This window comes from Ixodes scapularis, unplaced genomic scaffold (genome assembly GCF_016920785.2).
Source record: "Ixodes scapularis isolate PalLabHiFi unplaced genomic scaffold, ASM1692078v2 PGA_scaffold2__306_contigs__length_199485367, whole genome shotgun sequence".
Taxonomy (NCBI): Eukaryota; Metazoa; Arthropoda; class Arachnida; order Ixodida; family Ixodidae; genus Ixodes; species Ixodes scapularis.
Window position 1 is genome coordinate 18,530,415 of NW_024609857.1, and position 21,578 is coordinate 18,551,992.

The 21,578-nt window shown below is 44.5% G+C and overlaps 1 protein-coding gene across 1 annotated transcript; it reads right to left on the bottom strand.

Annotated features, from left to right (window-relative positions):
- Positions 1-3,099: 3,099 nt before the first annotated feature.
- Positions 3,100-8,963, bottom strand: LOC115318482 (indolethylamine N-methyltransferase). The gene is made up of 4 exons (XM_040218913.3): positions 8,915-8,963; positions 8,617-8,784; positions 5,696-5,903; positions 3,100-3,532 (listed from the first exon to the last, which is right to left on the bottom strand). Exons 1-4 carry the CDS (start codon positions 8,961-8,963, stop codon positions 3,100-3,102), a joined length of 858 nt encoding a protein of 285 aa, XP_040074847.1.
- Between the last annotated feature and the right edge of the window lie 12,615 nt (positions 8,964-21,578).

Below are 21,578 nucleotides of genomic sequence, written 5' to 3' on the forward strand. Positions count from 1 at the left end.
GAGGTGGGGCATACCCTCCCCTCCGTACCCTCCCCCCTCCTACTCAAGAGCTGCGCTCTAATTCGGCATTACAGAGAATTTTAAGCGTCTTAAATTTTTTTTTGTTTAAATAAGGAAGTCGACCGCGCATTGTTACGATTTATGAATTTCTAGGATGCTTAGACCTCCAAGTGTGAGTTTCGCCATATTTAGGCGATCTCAGAAACATCCTCAGGGAGCCTTTACCATTATAACTACTTTTCATTGAATACAATTTGCCATAAGTAATCTAATCACACATGAAACTAATTACAGTAAACACATTTAATCGTTTGATGTGAAGTATGGCAGGCTAAAGTCAAACTTAAGATGTATATGCTTCTTTTGACAAGAGTCTTTAAAAACTCCAAAGCACGGTGTCGAACCGGCCATTATTTCGGTTCGGTTCGGGTTCGGGTTGAGTGGCATTGTATTTTGTTCCTGTTCGGTTCCGGTTTAGGTAGTGCACATAATATTACTCCGGTTACCGGTTTTAATGAGCGCGAACCGGTTCGAATCCGTTGCCAACTCGACCTTCGAATATTGACCAAGCACTTCCTGCGGCCTTTTCTAGTCACGAGATACTTGCAATAGACCCATCCCAACACTACTCCCTCTTCAGGTAGATATAAAAACCCTGCACAGTGACGTGCGCAAGAGACACCATTAATGTGGCAAGGCTATTACTTGTATATTACTGTTCTTATGGGAACTATATATATAAGCGATCTGCTTTCCATTTTTATGCCTTATTTTGCGCACGCAGCTGCGCAGTAGTTCGAACTCTGCCAAAAGAGGACCTATTTTCGGGATGGGTCTATAGACCTTTCCAAAAATTGAGCTTGTGGCCGGTGCCATTTTTAGTGTTCGGGCGTATAGCGCGTGCTTTGCTTGCTTTCCGAAGTGACAAACACGCACGTGCTGAGCTGTGGAGATCGCACGCTGGGCTGTGATTTTGTGAACCGTAAAAAGGTATCTAGCTGGAATGCTTGCCCTTTATACGTTTTTGTTTGTATTGGTCGGGAGACACGTGTTTTTTTTATGTATGCTACCTGTTTTCGGCGCCCAGTAAGATGTCACAGATATGCCCCTAAGTGGCTGACCGGGGAATGAGAGGAAACAATTGTGCCGTAAAACAGAGAAACAGGGACGTCGAGTGCGCATTTGGGGTAGTTTATCGAATCCCGTTAAGCTGTGGTCGTGTATACATCGGCCAGACTGGCCGATGTGTCAATGACCGGGCACGTAAGCGCACACGTATAATGAAATGGGACTACATGTTGACAGTGCCAACAGCGCCTCGGGTTCCGGCGGAAAAACGCTGTTCTAAAGATCTGGTGGCGATGCTTTGTCTAGTCACTTTGACTTTTTATCCCAAACAACGCTCTATGCAAATGACCCGGTCTGAGGGACTCAGAAACACTTACATAGCATGGATTGTTAACGTTACGTCTGTCATAATATTATAACAGCACTCGCATTTGAAACTGTCAGCCACCGAACAAAGTTCTGATAATGCCACCGCAGCGAACAACGTTTCTGGAATGCTCAGTTGAAGGCGATGAAAGAGGACTTCAAACAAAAATGAGAAAATGGTTGAACAGGCGACATGCTGACCTTGCTAATCTGACAAACGTACATCAAAACAAAAATTATCCCCCCCCCCCCCCCCCCCCCCGTTCCCGTCCCCCTGGCCTCCTTCCAGGGCGCGGCGCGTCGGCGAATCATCGCCGAGTAACCTAGTCTCCGACGGCCCATCTTTTTCGTTTTTCTTTCGTTTTCTGACGTAACACTCCGAACAAGTTGAAAAAAAGATTGTTTTTCATTGAAATGGACCACAGGCGACCCTACAAACTATACTGCCGATGTAGCGCGGTCCACCCTCCTTCGGCGTGTCGCCACGCTGCACTCAAGCGGAAGGCGGAAGGACACGTGGTGCGCTCTCGGTGATCGACTGGCTAAATGGCTCGTCGACTGCAACTGCGGTCCATCTTGAGGTCAAACATTCGCGGACGCGTAGGCCTCCGTGCTTAGAGTGGCGCAATCCTCTCCGACACACTGACATTTCGTAGCCAAGTGGCCAAGCGGTGCTTTGAAATCGCCGCCGCCGCTAGCGCGCCGTCAGGGTCGATCCAAGAAACAAAGTAAAGTTGAAGCTCTCCAGACGATGATGTATTTTTTATTACGTTTGCAATAAAAACGAAATGTAAAAATATCTCACAGTATGCAAGATTAGTCTTGGCAACGTAAAAAAAAAATACGCCCTCAACTTTTCCCATTTAGACCAATTATTGACACAATTGGCCCTGAACCGTTTTCGTTGAACCGGTAACCGCCACATCAGATTATGGTTCCGCTCCGGTTCGGGTTCAGTATGAAGCGTTCGATTTCGGTTTCGGTTTTGTTCCGGTTCGGTCACAAATAACGGTTTTGATCCGGTTTTCGGTTCGGGTTCCGGTTCGGTTCGACACCCTATTGCAAAGCCCTCGGTCGAATCATGCGCAAAGAAAGAGTCAGAAAAAAAAAGCTCGTTTGTGAGCAAAGGAAAACTTTATTATTATAAGATATGTTTTTTTGTTTTTTTTTCAGAATAAGCATAACGTTCTTTTTTTTTTTGTTTCTTAACTTGGTATAATTGTAGCATTCGTACCCAAACTGCTAGTGTGCCAGTGAACCTTCGATTTACATGCGCCTCGTCCGCCAGCTGCACTCATCGCACACCGCCGTTTTGAATTCACAGGTGCAGCCTATCCCAAAGACGAACGGAAGTACATTGCTCTTTTATTTAGTCAACTCCACTACACTTTTTTTGCACAGGTGCAGGCTAGGGCAGGTAAATCGAAGGAGCCCAGTGTCTCCTAGCACTCCAAAATGGCAGACTTGTCTACGAGTTGTTGCTTCCATTAACGAGGTCCAGATCGGTCATATTTAAGTCCGTTTCGCTTTGTAACGAGGAACCATTTAACATATATTTCTGTTTGATCGCGCGTTGTGGTAGGGAGGGGTGCGTAGCAGCTGTCAAAGGAAATATGGAGCCCAGCTGTTAAAGGAACTACGCCGCACAGACAAACTGATGGCGCCCTACCCGACTTTAGGTTTACTGGCCACGAGGATAAACGAGAATACGCCAGCGTTCCCACCAAACTCCATGTTTTTGGTATGGTATAGTGTTAATTGAAAGCCGGCATCTGCCACTGCTCCTTTAATCACCTCTTCGGTGAGGTTCGCCATATTACAATCGGCGCTTGCCACAGCGAAACTCTTCAGACCACCGATACCGCCCAGAAGGAACAAGCCACCGGGTTTGACGAGTGATCCAACGTTCTTAACAACACTTCGGAAGGATTCGTGGTCCGCCGTGGCACTTTCCAGACAGTTGCAGGAAAGAACGACGTCGAAGGTTTCTTTGTGTTCTTCGGGGAGCACTCCAGGTTTCAGGACATTGCAGGGAACCACCTTCCGGATGGAGGAACGTGTGCGCTCCATTATTTCCGACGCCCCCTTCTTGAGGTCACTGTGAAGCAGAATAAGAACGTGGCAATGGATTTGTATGTTGTTACGATGCCTCACATTGGGCAATGATGCTCGAGGTCATATTGAAAATCTCTGGGGTTAGGTAATTTTTTTATATCAATTACGATACTGCTTTCTTTGTTTGACACCATGAGGTTAGTAAGCCTCAGTCGGCTTCTGATTTCTCCGCTCTAGGTGAGAACTTTATCCAGGAAAGTACCACGGCTAGCCTGCGACCTTTCGCGAGCATAACGCAGTTGTGATAAGCAACCGCACGGCGGTGCAGTGCTCATTCATATCAAAACGGGCACGCGCGGAAATTGAACGGGATTTTTTAAAGCATTCCTTAGTTCCTTGAGCATGCTGGTCGTCACAATACGTCCCCGGCACTTTGCTAGATATCTTGCTTGACAGATGTTCACCACTTAAAGGGGAAAATACGATTATATTGCAGGAACGAACGTAGTTAAATGTAGCTTCAAAACTCCCATTAGGGGCTTTAAACTTATCCTACACTGTCGTCATGTTTAACATAAATTAAAATTTAGTTTTGTGCGTGGCGTTTCGTCCATGGCGAAGACAACTAATGAACTGATGGTTGCATATTTCTTCTTAAAGTTAGCTGCGAAAAACCCCTTTGGATCACGCTCACTGAAGAAATGCACGTATGTATAAATAACACTTTGCCTCGTGCATTAGAGCCGATCTTGGACCCTAAGTCAAACATTCTCCCAAAGTGAAAACAAATCACTTTACGAGAAAGCTATTAAAAAGACTACAAAAGGTGTATCCTCAACTTTTTACACACTGTTCAGACAAAACCGATGGTATCGGCAGTGCATGAGACACGCGAACGCTTTTACATCCACCCCACAGGTTTACTCTAACAGCGAAGAGTCAATGTAATTCAACTGTTGGACAGAAAAATAGTATAGCTGTTCTTTCGCAGGGTGGTGCCGCCAAGGTTAATCCAAACCACGCGCCGGAGTTAGCCAATATCTGGGGCACAAACCGTGCTTTGAATACTGGTAACGCTGAAAGTCATCTGCCACCTCATGAATTGGCCACAACTCGATTATTGGTCGATGGATGTAAATTTACCAAGTGCGAGCGATCTAGTAACCCAGAGATCCCGTATTATTTGTGAGCCACAATCAACCTTCTGAACAAACCTGGTCGGTTCAGCATTGAACCAAAAAAACACTTGATGTTGTAAACAAAATACCTTAATCATTTGCTATAATCTGAGTGACGCAGAATGCTTAGTGTGTTCCGAGTGAAGCTGTTTGAATATGTTTGAAACTGTTTCGCTCCTTTTGCCTATTTTAATTTTGCTTATTTTTTTTTGCTAGGGAAATTGACACAAAGATGCGTCGCACTTTTTGTCAATCGGATTTGTTTGAAGTATTATGGTAAGATAAAATGTTTGCAACTGACCAATGACTAGCCACCGCGGCTTCTCTGGAAGGCAGCCACGGCGTTTCGTGCGATACTACGGTAAGTAGCGTGACCTTTTACGTCATTCGTTACTATGGGCCACGTTGCCACGTTATATGTGCAACCGTGACCACATGACGTCATGCGGTAATGCAAAATAATGTCACGTGACTAGTTTAAATGACACTGTGCCATGTGACATAAGGGATTCATGTCACGTGGCGTCACGTAAATATAGTCTATGCTATATCATAACCTCTATTGAATATTTGCTCTCGTAGCCTCTGGTATACTTACGTGATAACGTGACCCCACATAACACCTGCCTACGCTGGAACAACATATAGTCTTGCGGAAACAAACTGCTGTGACCACACTCATCCTATTCGCTCAATTGGTTAGGTGAAGAGTTTCAGACATAAGAGCCTGTGGTTCGTAGTGCGATTCCTGGAGGGGCACAAAGTATTTGTCTAAAGAAGCTTGGTTGAACTACAATGGGAGAGCATGGTTTCTTTACGTTTTATATCGTTATACATAGGAGATAGCCCTAGAACGTTTTCTTCGTTAATAATTGCTCATCAAGAGTTTCTTTTTTAGATTTCCCTGTGAACGGCAATTCTGGCTCTTTACTTCCATGTGCTCGTTCTTGTGTTCCATTATTCTACGGGAAGTAAGAAATTCTAATACCCCTAAACATTCGTGTCTTTTTTTGTGCTGATGTATGTACCTATAGCCTTCCAAGGCAGCGACTTGCTCTGCACGGTCTGTCCAATCGATGGCATCTTCGCTTTTGTTCAGCCACTTCTCCAGCTCCTTCCTGTTGTCTTCGACCAAGTCACTGAGCACGATGTCGTCGAATCGATTAGAGGACATGAAAGAATACCAGACCAACGGCCCGGCGCCTACTTCCAGCAGTGTCTTGCCCTGAGCCAAATCTGTGGAAGGCACATGAGATTTACGCTTTCGTCCAGCTTAACCTTGAACCCTCACCGATTTAACAATTGTGCGTTATCATTTGAAAACTGCATCCCAAAGTTCTAGTATCCTCTATTTTGTGGTCACGATTCCTGAATCTTCATACTCATCGTATTCCTGAGGACAGACACTGGACACATTGCGGAATTCAAATTCAGTAAAGTAAACAGGTTTTGGCTTCTCTCGCTTTGCCGAAAGCTATCGGTGACGTAACCAGGGAAACTTTGGTGATTCTAAAGAATCTGCGTTTGAACGTAGTGTGAACTATCACAAATAGGTTATGTTGTTTTAGCTTGGTGTATTTCAGAGTTTAGTTAGCGAACTAACGAAAACGTTTTAATATGCTCGTCGTTTTTTCTTACAAAGCATATTGTGTTTATAGAATTGACCCTCGACCGCGATGCGGCCTATCCCTGCCATGAAGTATTGATTTGAAAAAAAAAAAGAAATACTCAGTAGGTGCTACGGGACGAGAAGTGTCATCTTTGCACACGGCTTGAATCGGAGTCTAAGCCGGTAAAGTCCGTTAAGTGATGTATCCCTCCACTCTCTGCCGGTTGCGATAACGACACCATTTTCGGTCTACATTTCGGTTTGAAACTGTGTACAAGGGCGACATTTCTCGTCCCGTAGCGTCCACTGCAATGGCTTCATCGAACTTTCACGGTATTAAGCTCCAGCGTCAATTCCTCATATACATTACGTCGCTCAAAATTGAATGTAAAAAAAGTAAAAAAAAAAAACATTTACCTGGTGAAAACTGTGACATGCAAAAAAAGATATCTGGTTCAAAAAACGTACATGACCAGAAAAGATTATATAAGAGCATTAAGAACCTTATAAAAGAGATGGGAACCATAAAATGTTATATAAGACGTTATGCGAAACTTGTGACCAGTTTCTTATAATATCTTACATACACTTATTATTCGTATATATACTCATATGATCTTATTTGATTATGTGCGTTTATTGGACCAAAAGGTTCCTTGGAACAATATAGGTATTGCACCAAGGTTTATTCAATTCGCCAAATAATTTACCCATTTTACCTCTTTCTATCGACCCCTTTAGGCAACAACTTGTCTCAAGGGCTAAAATACAGTAACAGAAGTCCCCTTTCTGTTAAAGAAGTATATATATCGACTAGAAAACACTCTATAAAGTGCGCAACACTAGTGCGAAGAAGAGGTGATCTGTTTTTGTTCGTTTCGAAGAGGAAGATTGACAAAAACCTACTTGCTCGCTGGTGATGGCTCACGGAGAGCAATACCCAAAAATGAATTATGCGTTTGCACTTTTAGTTTGTATTTCACTTTGAAGGGATAACTGCAAGCCACACATGCACAAGGGACTGAAATGAAGTAACTCGACACCGTTACTCGCTACTCCCTCAAACAGTAGTTAAGTAAGTTACTCGTTAACGTTATTAAAGTGCAACGCATTACTTCAGCTTGCAAGTAAAGCTTAATTTTCTTGCTGCTCCGAAGGCGTCGTTCTTTTTTTCATTAGACAGTAGCTGTTGCGTATTTAATTAAAAAAATGTTTTCATCCTTCCTTTTCTTTAAAGACAACTAGGTCGCTACTTCATTAACAAAAAAGTAACTATAGGTGCATTAACAGGTTACCTGCAACGCGATACGTACAAGTTTGCTGCGATAATCACATCTTACCTCTTGTGCTTGAGTTCGAAAAAAAGCACTTATAATCCTAGCAGTAGTTTCTACTTGAGCTTTCAGAATTGATTATAAACAATACAACCATTGTCGTGCAATCCAGATACTGCTACGGGAAGGAGCCAACCAAATGATCGTGATGTTTTTATTGCTGGCCGTCGTAATAACAAAGTTTGGTCTTGTCAATAAATGATTGACCATGGGTGTGATGAAAACTGTCACCATTACATTCGTTTTACACGCGCCTTAACACGGTTTTGGTACCTGAATTAGCGGGTAGAACCAAGGATGCTAAGTTTGTTTACAAGTTACACCTACACACGTTAAAGATATGTTAAAGAGGGTGTAAAAAAGTCGTTCGTTAAAAAACAACCTCTTTTTTACAGGATTAAATGATCGCGAACATTTTTGGTGCGTGTGGAACGTAACGCTTTGTACAAAGTTATCGCAATATCAGGACGGTTCGCTTTGAAAGCATATAACCAACGTGGTAAGGAGTTCTGTTTTAGCCTCATCCGTTACAGTCGTTTGGACTCAATGCGAAAGTGTGCATGGGAATGGTGACATTACAGGGGCTGATAATTAAGATCAATGCGAAAGGTTACCAAGGAATCAGGAAGTGTTTATATAAAGAGTAACATTTTATTTTAGTATGTCCTACGAGTCTCACGTACGATCATACTATCCTCGGGAATATTACGTTGCTTTAATACAGTGAGCCAAAACTAAAATTTTACAAACGTGGTCTATTTAATGGCACGAGTTGTGCAGATGATCGGATAAAATCAAAGTATGGGACAGCACAGCCGACAACCACCCCTGCGTTACAAATCTTAGGCTTCCCTAAATCGAGGAGGGATCGCACGCTTATGCTTTGTAGAGTATTTCTTTCCGCTCACATGTTTTAAACGTTCCTTTTTTGATTGATGTGTTAACTCCGGAAACGCAAATATAAAACAGAGGAAGCTCAGTTCTAAGAACACTGAGCACAACTTACCTGATTGAAAAATTCGGTGAAGCTCTTCTTGGTGAAAAGTATTACCCGGCCCGTTCTTCAGGGCGGCATAAGACCTGCCCACGAAATGTTTTTTGAAAGTAGCGACAAGGGCTTGAGATTCGACGCTTCCCAACATGACCGAACTGTAATTCCTGGAAGGTAGAATTTCTGCGGTAAAAGTGTGAACTTGTCGACGGAGTTACTTGGATATTAATATATATATATAAAAATCCGTGGCGGAATTGTTATTCAATCGCCTTTTATCCCATTCACACACAGTTTTTTTGTTTTTTTTTACTGTGTGCAGATGATTTGGTAGCGGAGCAAGGACATAGCCATTTAAACATCTTTTTAAAGTCTTCCTCGCTAGCTACGACGTATTAAAGCGAAACCATTAAAGGGGAGAATGGAACTTGATGTTAGGGACTTGGGAAACAGCCGTCCGTTTCCATCCCACGCAATCGAAGTCTCAGAACAAATTAAAGAAAAACGAGCAGCGTTCATTCCCTCAACTCGCATCCAGAAGAAGCGGCCACGTGATCTGGAGCCGATTTTGTGCCGCCAATGTTCATCATTGTCATGCGCTGGGTTTGGCAAGGCACAGTACACGCGCTGTGTTCCATACTTTGTTACCGTTCTGCTATAGTCCTCATTGCACCAATTAGACACGAAGCAAAAACCCGAATGGTCCTCAAACAATCGATTATCATGAGCCCAAATGGAGTGCTCACGCAATGCTCAGGTGCCAGGCAAGTAGCCGGGGGACCCCCCGAAATATTTCAATTTGCTGGGACCTCCTTTCCCCCTCCCCCCCTCCTACAGCATTTTGTCATGGGCGGGCCCCTGCGAACCAAAATGCTGGCTACGTGCCTGTCTGGTGCAATTTATGAGCCGCATTCAAATATCGTCACTGGAGGATACTGCGATCCACCAGTTACGTCGCAAAGTTTCGTGAAGGAGAAATTGGATGGAAACGCTTGCTCTTGTCATTGAAATTACACAGCAACAAAAGAGTTTCTCTGCCAGTTGCGTTGCGTGTGAGTACCCTTGAGTCCCACTAGTGCATGTAAGCTCGTGTAAAGTGAAAAAAAAACAAAAAAACATTCCGATTGCATATTGTTGCACTGCCTCTTTAACTGTTCCATGGAGCGAAGCTGGCGTTGTCTGTAGCAGAGACAAAACGGCACCTAAGTTCCCATTGGCTGATCAAATCGGTGACTAAAGTTCCCTTGGCCAAAAGCACATAAACGCAAATGTTTCTTCACGAAAGCCGGCGGGGCGCTAAAATGTCAAAGCGGACGCGCCTCCGAAATAAAACCCAAAGAAATGCACAGCAACTCAGATGCATCGTCACGGAAGCCGTGGAGCCGGAGGCGGTACCGCGCCTGCGCAGTGGGAGAGCGTGACGTCACCGCCGGAGCGCCGTGTGAAAAATGAAGACGTGGCGCGGTGCTGGTACGAATGCGCTGCGTGTAGGTATGTTTTCGCATTCCCTACACGTAGGCAGTCTTAGGTGTCTTTTTTAAAGTTTAATATATCTTGTTTGAATACATATTTCTGTGAAAAGAAGCCAATCATTTCAATGTATACTTTTTAATAAGGGCTGATTAGGCTAATCTTGGCTGTTATTATGTAATTTTATGCGCTCAGGAATTTCAAACACAAAATTCTGCCTGCGATATAAAAATACGTTCCACAACGGAAGATCAACTGGAAGAAAAGAACCGGATTTCACTCACCTAAGGTCAGAGGATAACGAAGGTGGATTATTTCTACGTCCTCGTATTCAGAGCCGAGTGTGCTGCAATTCGTCGAGCTCAAACCCTTTTAATGTGGTCGCTTCCGGCCCTGTACTGCTCTAAAACATCTGTGGGTCTTTCCAAAGCGTTTGCAATGCTAGAGTGGGCGTCGTTATGTTAGTTGTTATGCATATCGAGTTAGCAAAAATCCTAAATTCCTTCGCTGATTTGGCCTACAAGAACAGCATGTCTTTAAAAACGCCGTTGACACATGCTTACTTTTAGAACTAGAAATTGTGTTTTATTCCTGTTATTTTAAAGCGCCTACACTCTTTTCTCGTCTCCTCCATACCCCTATCACATATCATATCATGCACTCTAGAACACTTGCGCAACAAAGAGGCCGAAACACGCATAAAGGCTTAAACTAGAAGGACAGGTTTGAGATTATTTTTCAATACCCGAACCGCGCAGCAATCGTTAGCATGCATTCAAACGAAACCGTGTCTGACATTTTATCACACGTGCTCAAGTGTCGGGGCCGGAAGATGTGTGCGAAGTTCCTTAATTATCGACCCGGTGGGTGTTCAATTTTGAATTAATTAATTTGTTCAGTCGTTCATTTTATTTTCATCTCATCGGGCCCCAGGAGTACGAATATTAGGGAAGAGGGTGTGTTAAATGTTGGCAGAAGTGAGCCGGTCGTAAGCAAAATAAATCAAAAATTGATAAAAACAACAATTTCTTATAAAAAAACAAGGTTTTGCGAGTGATCGCTTTGCAGTAATGAACCTTAAATCTTTTGCAGCTGTAAGAGCTTCTTATTGGATCGTAGGATCGACTCCGCTGAGACTGTGCGTGTGATTCGGAGTAAACTCTACAAGGTCCCAGCGGTGACCAAGCGCAGCGAGGGTGGCACGCTTCTATTGTTCGGTGACCCTTGTAAATTATGAGCATCCTGGATATGCGAATCTAACTGCTCTGTTTGGCGAGTCTATCGGTATAATACTCACATCTGGTGGAATACGCCGTCCCACCGAATCGCGCAGCTGCGCCGAGTTTCCGGTTGCTCACTCTGCAACAACGTTTCTAGAACAACTGAGTTGCGAAACCAAAATAAAAGTGGTTTGGAGGACTGGACGTGACCCGTGTTTTCAAGGCGAACTAGACATATTGGAATAGCTCCGTTTTCGCCGCCGTATAGGTTATGTATCGCCAACTAACCAACAAATTAAAAGAACAAACTGATCGCCCAACGGGTATCACTGTAATCCAATCGGATCTGGTAGGGGTGAGGGCTTCGCGTCACACTGGCGAGTTTCCCAGTTGAGCAGGTCTAGTATCGTTGCATCGAAGTTAAAGCAGTATATACACCAGGGGATCTGTGTTTGCAAAATAAAGAGATACCGGTCGCAGATTAGCAGTAATTGTGCGATATATACCAACCAGCCACATGAGACACACATTCTGACAAAACGAAGGCACTGTAACCATACGGTGTGGCACCAGCAACTCTGTTGAACAAGATAATAAAATATTGAACAAAATATTCAACAAGTTATTTTAGTTGCCTAATTAAGTACCCGTTAAACAAAATTTGAACAAAAGTTGTAGCGTTTTCGAAATTCCGTTTGGCAACTTTGATTCCTATGATTATCTGAGTTGAGACCATAGGTGCCAAAATAATGGCGTACCTTTTAAAAGTGCTGAAGGAAGAAGTTGAGTGAACTTCCAAGTGGAGGGTACGAGGCCTGTACATTCGAGACGTCACACAAAAAATGACTCACGATTTTGCATTAACGTCCGCGTCAGTGTTTATTTTGGAGTGTGTTGTAATCCAACGTTACTAGATCAAAGTCAGTTGACAAGCTTCCAAGGACGCCAAGCGCCTCTTTGGGGCGCGTCCACTCGGTGGCGTTCGCTATGCGGTCTTAAAGGCGCCCATCAACATCAGCTAAATTCAGCTTACGACTCTCCTCGGAATACCGAGCTTCGACAACATCACCTAGAATATCCAAAGACCTGCGAACGACCTCCTCTTCCTACATAGACCGTCATCAGAGTCAGTGTGTGCCACCTGCGGAGCGTCTTTCGACGCGCCCCTCCGATTGGACACGAGTCACTGCCGAACACTGACGCTGCACTCGTATCCAATCGGGGTCTTTTCTCCATCTCACAGGGATGACGTCAGAATCCCAGAGTTCGGGCTTTCATCATTCTGGGCGGTGGTGACTCTAACGGCTAAAATAATCCACGCACCCATCACGTGCTCGGAGCATGGGCAACCCGGGCACGTGAACGTATGGGTACCAGCCGACAGAAGAAGACGAGACAGGCAAATCTTGGTCACGGGGTGAGGAGAGTAATTCTTCTCGTTTATATCTGGCATGTCCTGTAACAACCAACGCTGAAGTTCAATGGACGTCGAGGAATGAGCCCAGACGGTATTTAGTCAAAGGAAAACTATTTAAACGTTTCTTTGGAATCCACTTTTTTGTTGTTGTTGAAAACACCATGTTTTTTCTTTTGTTTTGTTTTTCGGCAGAACATTTCATAAGCCTGGGTTGCCTGTATTCTTGTCATCCGCTTCAGCTGTTTCCGGCCATCCAGGGCTGCAGCTAACGAAAACGAATCGCAAATGTTTTCCTGTCTTCATCCATCTGTGCACCCAGATTAGCTTTTTTTTATTTTTTATTGCTTCATGAGGCACTGACACGGGAGTGCAATATTCTACGCAGGTTGGTTTGTTCGCTCTGAACACGTAGCCGAGCGTAACGCTCTGCTTCTAGACTATTCTAAAAATCGAAATCTCAATATCGGCATGGTTAGCTTCTGGGCCATGAGACTCGTTTTGATCATGCGCAGTAACTTTTTTGTTCTTGTAATATAGCATACGCATCGCACTCATCCAGAGCTTAACGGATCAAGGTTTTATGCCCGACTGATATGCGAGGCTTTATATGTGCACAAAGTTTAATGGTGTCCAGAGGAAGTGTTTGAGATGGCCTATATTTGGCGATAACTAACTCTGCGGGCACTAACCATCCTAGAAGTGCAGAAATCATAACGATGCGCATCCGATTTAGAATCTTCGTATTAAAAAAACAATCAAAGATCGAAATGAACTCCAGCCATGGGAGGAGCATCGTGCCGGCAGCCAGGACGGCATGCGACCAATGAAAACGCGACATTTGGTTGAGATTAAAAACGCTGTTACTACAAAATGTGTATGTTTTTGTAGATGATAGAAGTATGTAAAAGGAGAAGTCGAAAAATATTTTTTTTCGAAAAGGGAACATAATACTGCAATAATCGTCTCGTTTTGCTGCGTCTTAGTTATATGACAAAAACTATAGTTTATGCGGAAACGGCCATATTGAGAGCCAGAAAAGGCAGTGTGACCAACGGTGTCGGTTACTTTCGGAATATCCAAAAGCTTAAATCATCCGTTTGACATATAAAAAATTAGAAAGGTTCTTTTCTTTTTTTTGTTGATAAATTATTTGTTTAAACATGAGCCTCTCCGACAATGCCTCCAGGCGCCCACCTCGTAGACGACGCACGCCGGCTTTTGCCAGCGAGGCGTCAAGGTGTGAGACGCCACGAGGTCTTAAACGCTTTCCTGAAAAAGGTTTTATTCAGATGAAGTGGAATTTAACCTGACTTCCATGCATCAGTACTCTCTTTACGTTACGTAGTGATTCTGGCGTCTTAATTTCACTCTACTGCCCTGGTAACTGCCGACGAGCGCAGACCAGGATCGCCTGCTTCCCGAGTTTCGGAATGCATACTGCGCTTCAACCTCGTCAGTCGTATGGTCAATCATAAAAATAATTCACACAGGATAGCTCTTCACCGATTTTCGCATTATTGAAATCGGGAGTGGAAACGCGAAACCTGACCGATGAATATCTGACCGATGAATATCTAAGGAACCCCTCTCCTGTCGTCTCTGTGTCTTTATTGCCCTCGTCATCGTCTGTTCAGTCGTCTTTGTGTCTTGATTGTCTTCGTCTTGTTCGCGCTTTTAGCCTGCTAATTGAACAAAAAACTTTTACTTTTTCGCAAAATCTGTAGGTTATTCAAGCCTCTAATAGTGGTTGGCATCAGTGTTGCGGAGTTGCCCCTCCGGAGTTGGAATGATTCCAGAATCATTCCGCATTTTCACGACCCCGGAATGGAATGGGAATGGAATGGCGGCAACGTTGAAGGGAATGGAATGGGAATGGAATTCTTTTGCCCGGAATGGAATGGAAATGGAATGGGCACGGTTCTTTTTTTTTTTTTTTAGTGTTTACGGTCAGCTAAACCGAGCCAGTCAGTGAGTCAGTTGCTCAGAAATAAAATGAGCGGGAAACTGCTAGCCCGCGAGGAGCCCTAACAAACTTATACGCCAACAAAATGCAATACAAAAAAAAAAAAAAAAAACAAGCGTCAAAGAGCAAAGGGGGAAAAGGGGGTAGCGTGGCGCCTCTCACGGACGCGCAGGCGTCGGGCTTCGATGGCGTTCCACGAGAGCGAAACAAGCAACCAAGCACCAAGCAAAAGAAAAGGGAGCGGCAAAGAAAGAAACCGCCATGCACAACTCCTCATCGTACTTCTTGTCATGTTTTTTTTGTTGTTGCGAATGTTTGAGGGAATGCACGCGCGCGCACAGACTGAGATCTGGGAACGGAAGCGACTCATAACTCGCAGAGCTCTGATAACTCGTTGACTTGGGCGCCGTCGAAAGATGATCAGGTATTGTTTTCTTATAGTTCGAGGCGCGTTGTTTAGCAGGCGGCCAACCCTGCTGCCTTCCACATTCATTCGTGCGCACTCCTTTGAAGTGCGAAATGTGGGTTTGCTTCGGCATTAAAACCAAAGCGAGATTCACTTCCCTCATCTCCTCTTGCGCTTTGCTCCGAGGCTTGTTTTTTTTTGTTCTGCATTTGTATTGTATGTCCGCCTATTACTTGGTCTTTGTTCCGATGCTTGTTTTCTGTGTTTTATGTTTTAGTGGGTTGGGGTTACAAGCAAGCTAGCGGATTCCCGCTCATTTCCCTTGGCTTCAGTCTCTGCGTACTTCGTTTCACCTTGCGATGGACCGCTGCGGACGCTTCGAGTCACCCTAGGCAATCGAGCACCGTGAGCGGGACTGCAGGGTGACGCAGCACTCAGAAAGCACTGGATTGGTTCGATGGCTCTCGTGCTGTCTGTTGAGGTTCATCGTAAGGTGAAGTAGACTATCGTCGCCGCTCTTGGTGTGACCGAACTGATTAGACCTGAGAAAGACCGTCCCGCGCCAGACGAGGTGCGACCGTTGCTGTGAGGGCAACTGAGAAGGAGAGCTGGGTGCTAGATGCCACTGAGGTTTTGGCTTCCGCGCGTCTCGGCTGTCCGGTCTGCATTCGTGCTCCTTGTCCTGGACCCTATTTGAGGCGGTGAGAAGTCAGTTGGACGGTGTTAATGAGGAAACACGGGGAATGTCAATTCGAACGGTGCGGTATTACCCCGTTAATTGTATTTTGATGTGAAGAGCTTTGTCAACGCTGACTTTCCGACCCGTCGCCACTACGCGAACAACCGACACCGAGGTAGAAGAATGAATCAGTTGGTGCCGTCTGCTGCCTGAACCCGCCACTCGATCAGCGCGAAGAGGAACATCACAATTCGGACGAGAAGACAAGATAAATACAGATTGATTCATGGCATCGTAGAAGACATTTTTCCACATTAGTCGCGAAGAAAATAAACAAGCTGCACGCTGAAAGTTTTGCAACAAGACTATACACGGTGCAGTCGGCGTATATCATCGAACTTTATTCGCCATCTGAAGAGGGAACACGAGAATGAGTATGCGAAGGGTGGAAAAGGGCAGGCGAACCAGCCAAAAATTGAATTGAATATATGATAAAAAATATCGAGATTCGTAAAGCGAGCGTGAACTTATGCGTTTTAAAACAGGTTTTGTGACATGGTCTATAGGGTCCCTCGTACTGCGCCGCAGAGGTTGCATTTTGTCAGAGGATGTGTTCTGCCGCTGTGCATGGAGTCGCTTCCAGCAGTGTACTAGCCGTGTTGCTGTATTTGAAGAATACAGTAATATAGCTTATTCCTGCGCCACGCACGAACTGGATATTTTTTATGGTCTTATCAAACAAACACGCTGGCCGCGTATGTCTTAAAAGTCAAATGCAAAAAAAGTTAGAAAAAGAAAAGAAAATGAGTGGATTTAAGTTTTGCCGTTTGTTGCGAGCGACGTGGTCGCGAGACCGATGTCTTAAACAAGCATTGACATATCAAGGGGCTTTCTCGATGTCTGCAGTACATTGTAAATAAACACTTTCTGCCACCAGCGGTCCGTTTAGTAAAAATTGCTTTTTTAAGGAATTTAGCTTTTTTTTCTTTTTCTTTTTTGCAATTGTATCTGCATTTGATAATGTCAGCTTTATGCCGCTTATGCCGGCAACAAAATGTAGCTGTCAAGTGCCAATTTTTACGTTTAGGAATTAAAGAATGGAATGGAACGATTTAGCCATTTCAGGAGTGGGAATGGGCTCAGTGTCTCCATTCCTAGGAATTGAAAGGAATTGAATAATCGAAAACTCTAATTCCCCGGAATGGAATTGGAATGGAATGGGGGTGCCCATTCCGCAACACTGGTTGGCATCAATAGTCCAATTGCAACATGAGCCATGAAACCAATAATTAAAAAGTCAATCAACACTACTTGTACTAAACCGACTTAGCATGAGGGTCATTAGCTCATCTAAAGTCCGCGTAAACCGACACTCACCCCAAATTTACAGATGTAACTTAACTTGAAGCCGCGCATAGACTTGCTGAAGACCGTCTCAAGACCTGCATTGACTTGAGCGCGCTCTAGTTAGCTTTTTTATTTCATATAGACCCTCCGGCGCACTTCCTTCGGCAAGTTTCATTTGAAGTCACGGCGAGTCGCGGGGCTCCACCTCTGAGAGCAGAATTATCGTGCTATTTTACTCTTCAAGTTTGTTTTATATTTGGAAAGCAAAATATTTAGTAAAAACATTTTTTGTTACACTTCCTTAAAACTCAGGAATTGCCAAATGTCATTATCATAAATGTTTTAAAAACTAAAGTCGCACGCGTATTCGAGACAAAATGATAAAACTGTGAGTGCTCAGGCGAGCTGGCGGATGTTGATCATAATGTAGCAAACCCGAGACTGTGGAAAAAGCAGGGAAACGGTGTCGGAGAAGAAAGACAGGGGAAAAGAACGTCTCAAACTCAGCTACTGCGTTTATTTCCACAATGTCTTATATACCCACAACCTAACCACCGACCACCGACGTCACAAGGTCAACCTTTGCTATCTATACCAGTGTGGGTAGTACTGTATGGTAGATATATGGTAGTAAATATATGGTAGAAGCAGATCCATCAGACACGGCCCTGGAATAATCACCTCATCCGTTAGAGTCCACTGCGGTTCGTCGGTATCCGACCAGACTACGCATAGCACCGGACATCTTCACAATCGCCTGAGAAGAGAGGAATGTTGTAGCGTATAAGACAAGAAAGACTAGAGCCATAGGAGCGTGCTGGGCTCATGTGAATCGGGAGATTCAGATCCTGCGCGTATGAACGGTCTTCGCAGCGCAGTTCCCGGGCCCAAAGTGGCTTTAGCCTGCCACATTCTGAGATAAAAAGGAGGAGAAAGGTAGCAACAGCGACTGTTCCTCCTTGTTGCGGAAAAGTTGCCCAGAGAAGGGAGGAACGGCAGTTCAGATGAAAAGAGGAGGGCGAGTTCCTTCTTGTTCAGTTGGCGCAGGGGTTAAACTCGCGCTCCTGTCCAAGACGTCAAAGGTTCGATCCACAGAGGAGCGGGTTTTTTTGTTGTTTTTTTTCTGTAAAGTTTTTTTTTTTATTTTTATTTACCAAAACACACATAAACAAACCCAGACCGATGAAAGGAAAATTAAAGTGCTTATTATTCACCGAGACGTTTTCCTCCTTCTCCAGGTAGACCGGAGAAAGCTTTCGCCCTCCCGACTTTCGGTTTCGTTTTTCGAGCACATCGCGCACGTTGTTTAATAAATTAATGTTGAGTTGATTGAGCTTCAGCGGCAGCGAAGGCCGCCTGTGATTCCGTCTTCTAGTCCAAACGTGCAGAACATTTCGGTTGCATTGACGTTTTTACCACTAATTTTATCAAACGAACTAACGAAGCCGCTAAAAACAGCGAAGTTCCGGAGCAGTGCCAGCAGCGCTACATACACTGGGTAAGACAGCCGTCTCCGATTTGCGGGACACACGCGGAACTACAGCAGCGAAACCACAAGGAACTGTGTCGACGTTTTCGACATTATGGAAATCGCGGGAACTGCGTCCAAGGCAGGCAGGTTTTCCTGCCGGCTGCCTGGGAGCCTTCCGTGCTGAGTTCGGTTCTGTTGTCCCGTGCCGAGTGCCAACCGGCGTTCAACGTGATTCTGTATTTCTGCGTGTCAGCGACATCATGATGGCAGTGTTGTGGGTTGTGAACAGAAGACTGGAATTATCACCGATGTGACCGTGTGTTCGCGTATCAGTGGTGTAACAACAAGATGAGATGACGTAAACTGTCGGGCATTGATGCCGCTGGTCGGGCCGTGATCGGAGGGGGCGGGGTGTCGCAGGATGACATTCCGCTTTACATTAAAGAGTTTAAACCCATTTGGAGGATTAGGTGCAGTCGATCGACGTGTGGAAATTCATGTTGGAACGCTGGTCTGAACGGTAAGCTCCTACCGTACAGTGGCCATTGTGACTGTCGGTCCCCCAGAGCGATTGCGCTCTGGGGAAAAGACTGAACAGTACGAAGGTATGACGGAAAGTACGTATATTTACAATGGAAGTTTAGCACAAAAAAAAAACGCTATCCTTTATTTTACTGTTTAAATATATTACGGTTCCTGTAGAAACTGCCCTCCAAGTGGCGCGCTGGGATGAGCGCTAGACGTTTTCGAGCTCGCAACGGCGTAGCTCCGTACACTTAACAGTTGCCGCAAGTCGCGGCTTTGACTGCATTCAAGTTGATCGAAAAGCGATTTCTCTGCCCGTGAAGCATCACTTCCAGCTGAGTGAATATCCGCTCTACAAAGATTAATTCAAGACGGCAATTGCAGCCGTGCACGAACAGCACAAATAGAAAAACAAACACTACAACATAAATACTGGCTACGAAGGGCCGTGCGGGAAAACAAACTGATGGCTTGGAACCACAATGGAGCGGCTCGATTTATTGGCTTTCAAATAATTACGGCATAATCGAGCGTTTTCCTTTTAATAAGAGATTCATCCCCTGAGCCATTAAAAATAGTCTAAGATGTATGACATTGCTGGAAAAAAATGAACATGTTCGGAATATTTTTTATTGCTTACGGTGTCACCGAAAAATTCCGTACGTTCAAAACGACCAGTATAAAAGACGGAAACGCAGGGCGCGGGAGTAGTGATCGGTGTAGTGTGCTGTTGTGTTGATGTTTGTATGTGCGATGCCTGTGTATGCGCTCATATATGTTCACCTGTAGTGTGCGTAACGTGCTTACGTATGTTCACCTGTAGTGTGCGTAACGTGTCTACATGTGTTAGAGATTCCCGAAGAAAAGGAAACGCAATAGTGGCGTAAAAAAATAAAAGTATTTTTTTGTAAAACATGAATTAGGCGGTACCTAGCGCCACCTAGCCTAGCTACTTGCAATTACTCTGCTTGACCCTGCCATCTGGTGGCAAGCGATTTAACATCCTTTTACGCTACGCGGCTACGCCATAATTTCGTGTTATCGTGCTGAGATAAGCCAAGAGGTTGCTTCGGATTTGCTCTTTCTTTTTTTTTTTGAGAGCGGCTTTTGGTTTTGCGTGCGAATGATTTTTACTCCTCCGTGATGTGCGGTTGACGCAACGGTTGACGAAGGAATTGTGGCTCGAGGAATAGCAAAGGTAAAACAAAGTGCGCGAACAGGGTGCCGGTTGTCTCCGTTGAACATCGCAGTGCTGACGATGAGAAGACTGAGTGACTGCATGCTTTCGAAACGTAAGTTTCTTTACCTGCAGGGGTAAAGAAACTTCGGAAATAAATACAGTTCGTGGAAAGCTCGTGTTACGTTTTTATTTGCTGCTCCTATCGCTTCGTACAATAGACTTAGTGTTCTCGTTAAGCCTTATCGAGCTCCATTTGCTCGATTCGTGGCCGCCATAATGAGATGCAGTCGACGGAGGAACTTTTGCTCCCCTGCTTAAGGGACGAAAGTTTCTCCCTTTCTGAAGGAACATATGTGTCAAGAGCATTCCTCCCTTTAGGGAGGGCTATACTGACCCTTTTTTCTAAGAGTGCATATGGGTCCGTGTCCACTCCGCTACAGGGTCGATGACTGAAAACTCCGTCCACACCTTCCAGCATTGACACTTGAACACGTGTGATAAAGTCACAGACACGTTTTTGTTCCAATGCTTGCTCACGATTAATGCGCGGTTCGTGTCTTGAAAAATAATTTAAAATATGTACTTCAAAATTTAGACTTCAGGAGTTTTTCGGCCTCTTTTTGACTCAAGTGTTCTAAACTGCATCGTAAGACATGTGATACGAGGCATGGGGACGAGAAAGGAGATGGGGCGCTTTGAAAACACAGAAATGAAATACAATTTCCGCCGCTAAAAGTGCACATGTGGCAACGACGTTTATAAAACATACTGTTCCTATCGCCCTATAGGAATTCACAATTTTTGCCTAGTCAATGCGCATTCGAGCGGGCGTTGTTATGTAATTTGCATAACGGCGCCTCTCGAACAGTGTAAGCGGTTCAGAAAAACGTTACAGATGTTTCAGAGCGGTAAATAATCGGATCCGGCCAGTTTAGAAAGGTCTGAGCTCGACGAAGTGCAGCACTCGGCTCTCAATAGTGCGGATTGCCAGATACACGTAGCAATCAGTCACCTTCGTTATCTTCTGACCTTAGGTGAGTAAAATTCGGCTCTTTGAGTCTATTCGTTCTTCCGTTCTGGGTCGTGTTTTTATATAGCATGCAGAATTGTATATCTGAAATTTTGTAAGGCATAAAATTACATAAGAACGGGAAAGAATAGCCGAGTCAGCCGCCATTAGACAGTACACTTTGAAATTAATGCCTTCTTTTCACATAAATATACGTTCAAACAAGACATATTAAACTTAAAATATGTCGTAGGTGGCGAGGAAGACTTGTAAAAGAGTGTCTTATGGCT

What these genes read in the sequence shown, in the direction of transcription:
- LOC115318482 (XM_040218913.3), bottom strand. Translation starts at nt 8,963, where the DNA reads ATGTTTAAATGGCTATGTCCTTGCTCCGCTACCAAATCATCTGCACAC. An exon ending in TACCAAATCATCTGCACACA is followed by an intron (nt 8,785 to 8,914) that starts GTAAAAAAAAAC and finishes CTTTTACCGCAG; the next exon opens with AAATTCTACCTTCCAGGAAT. An exon ending in GCTGCCTTGGAAGGCTATAG is followed by an intron (nt 3,533 to 5,695) that starts GTACATACATCA and finishes TCTGCTTCACAG; the next exon opens with TGACCTCAAGAAGGGGGCGT.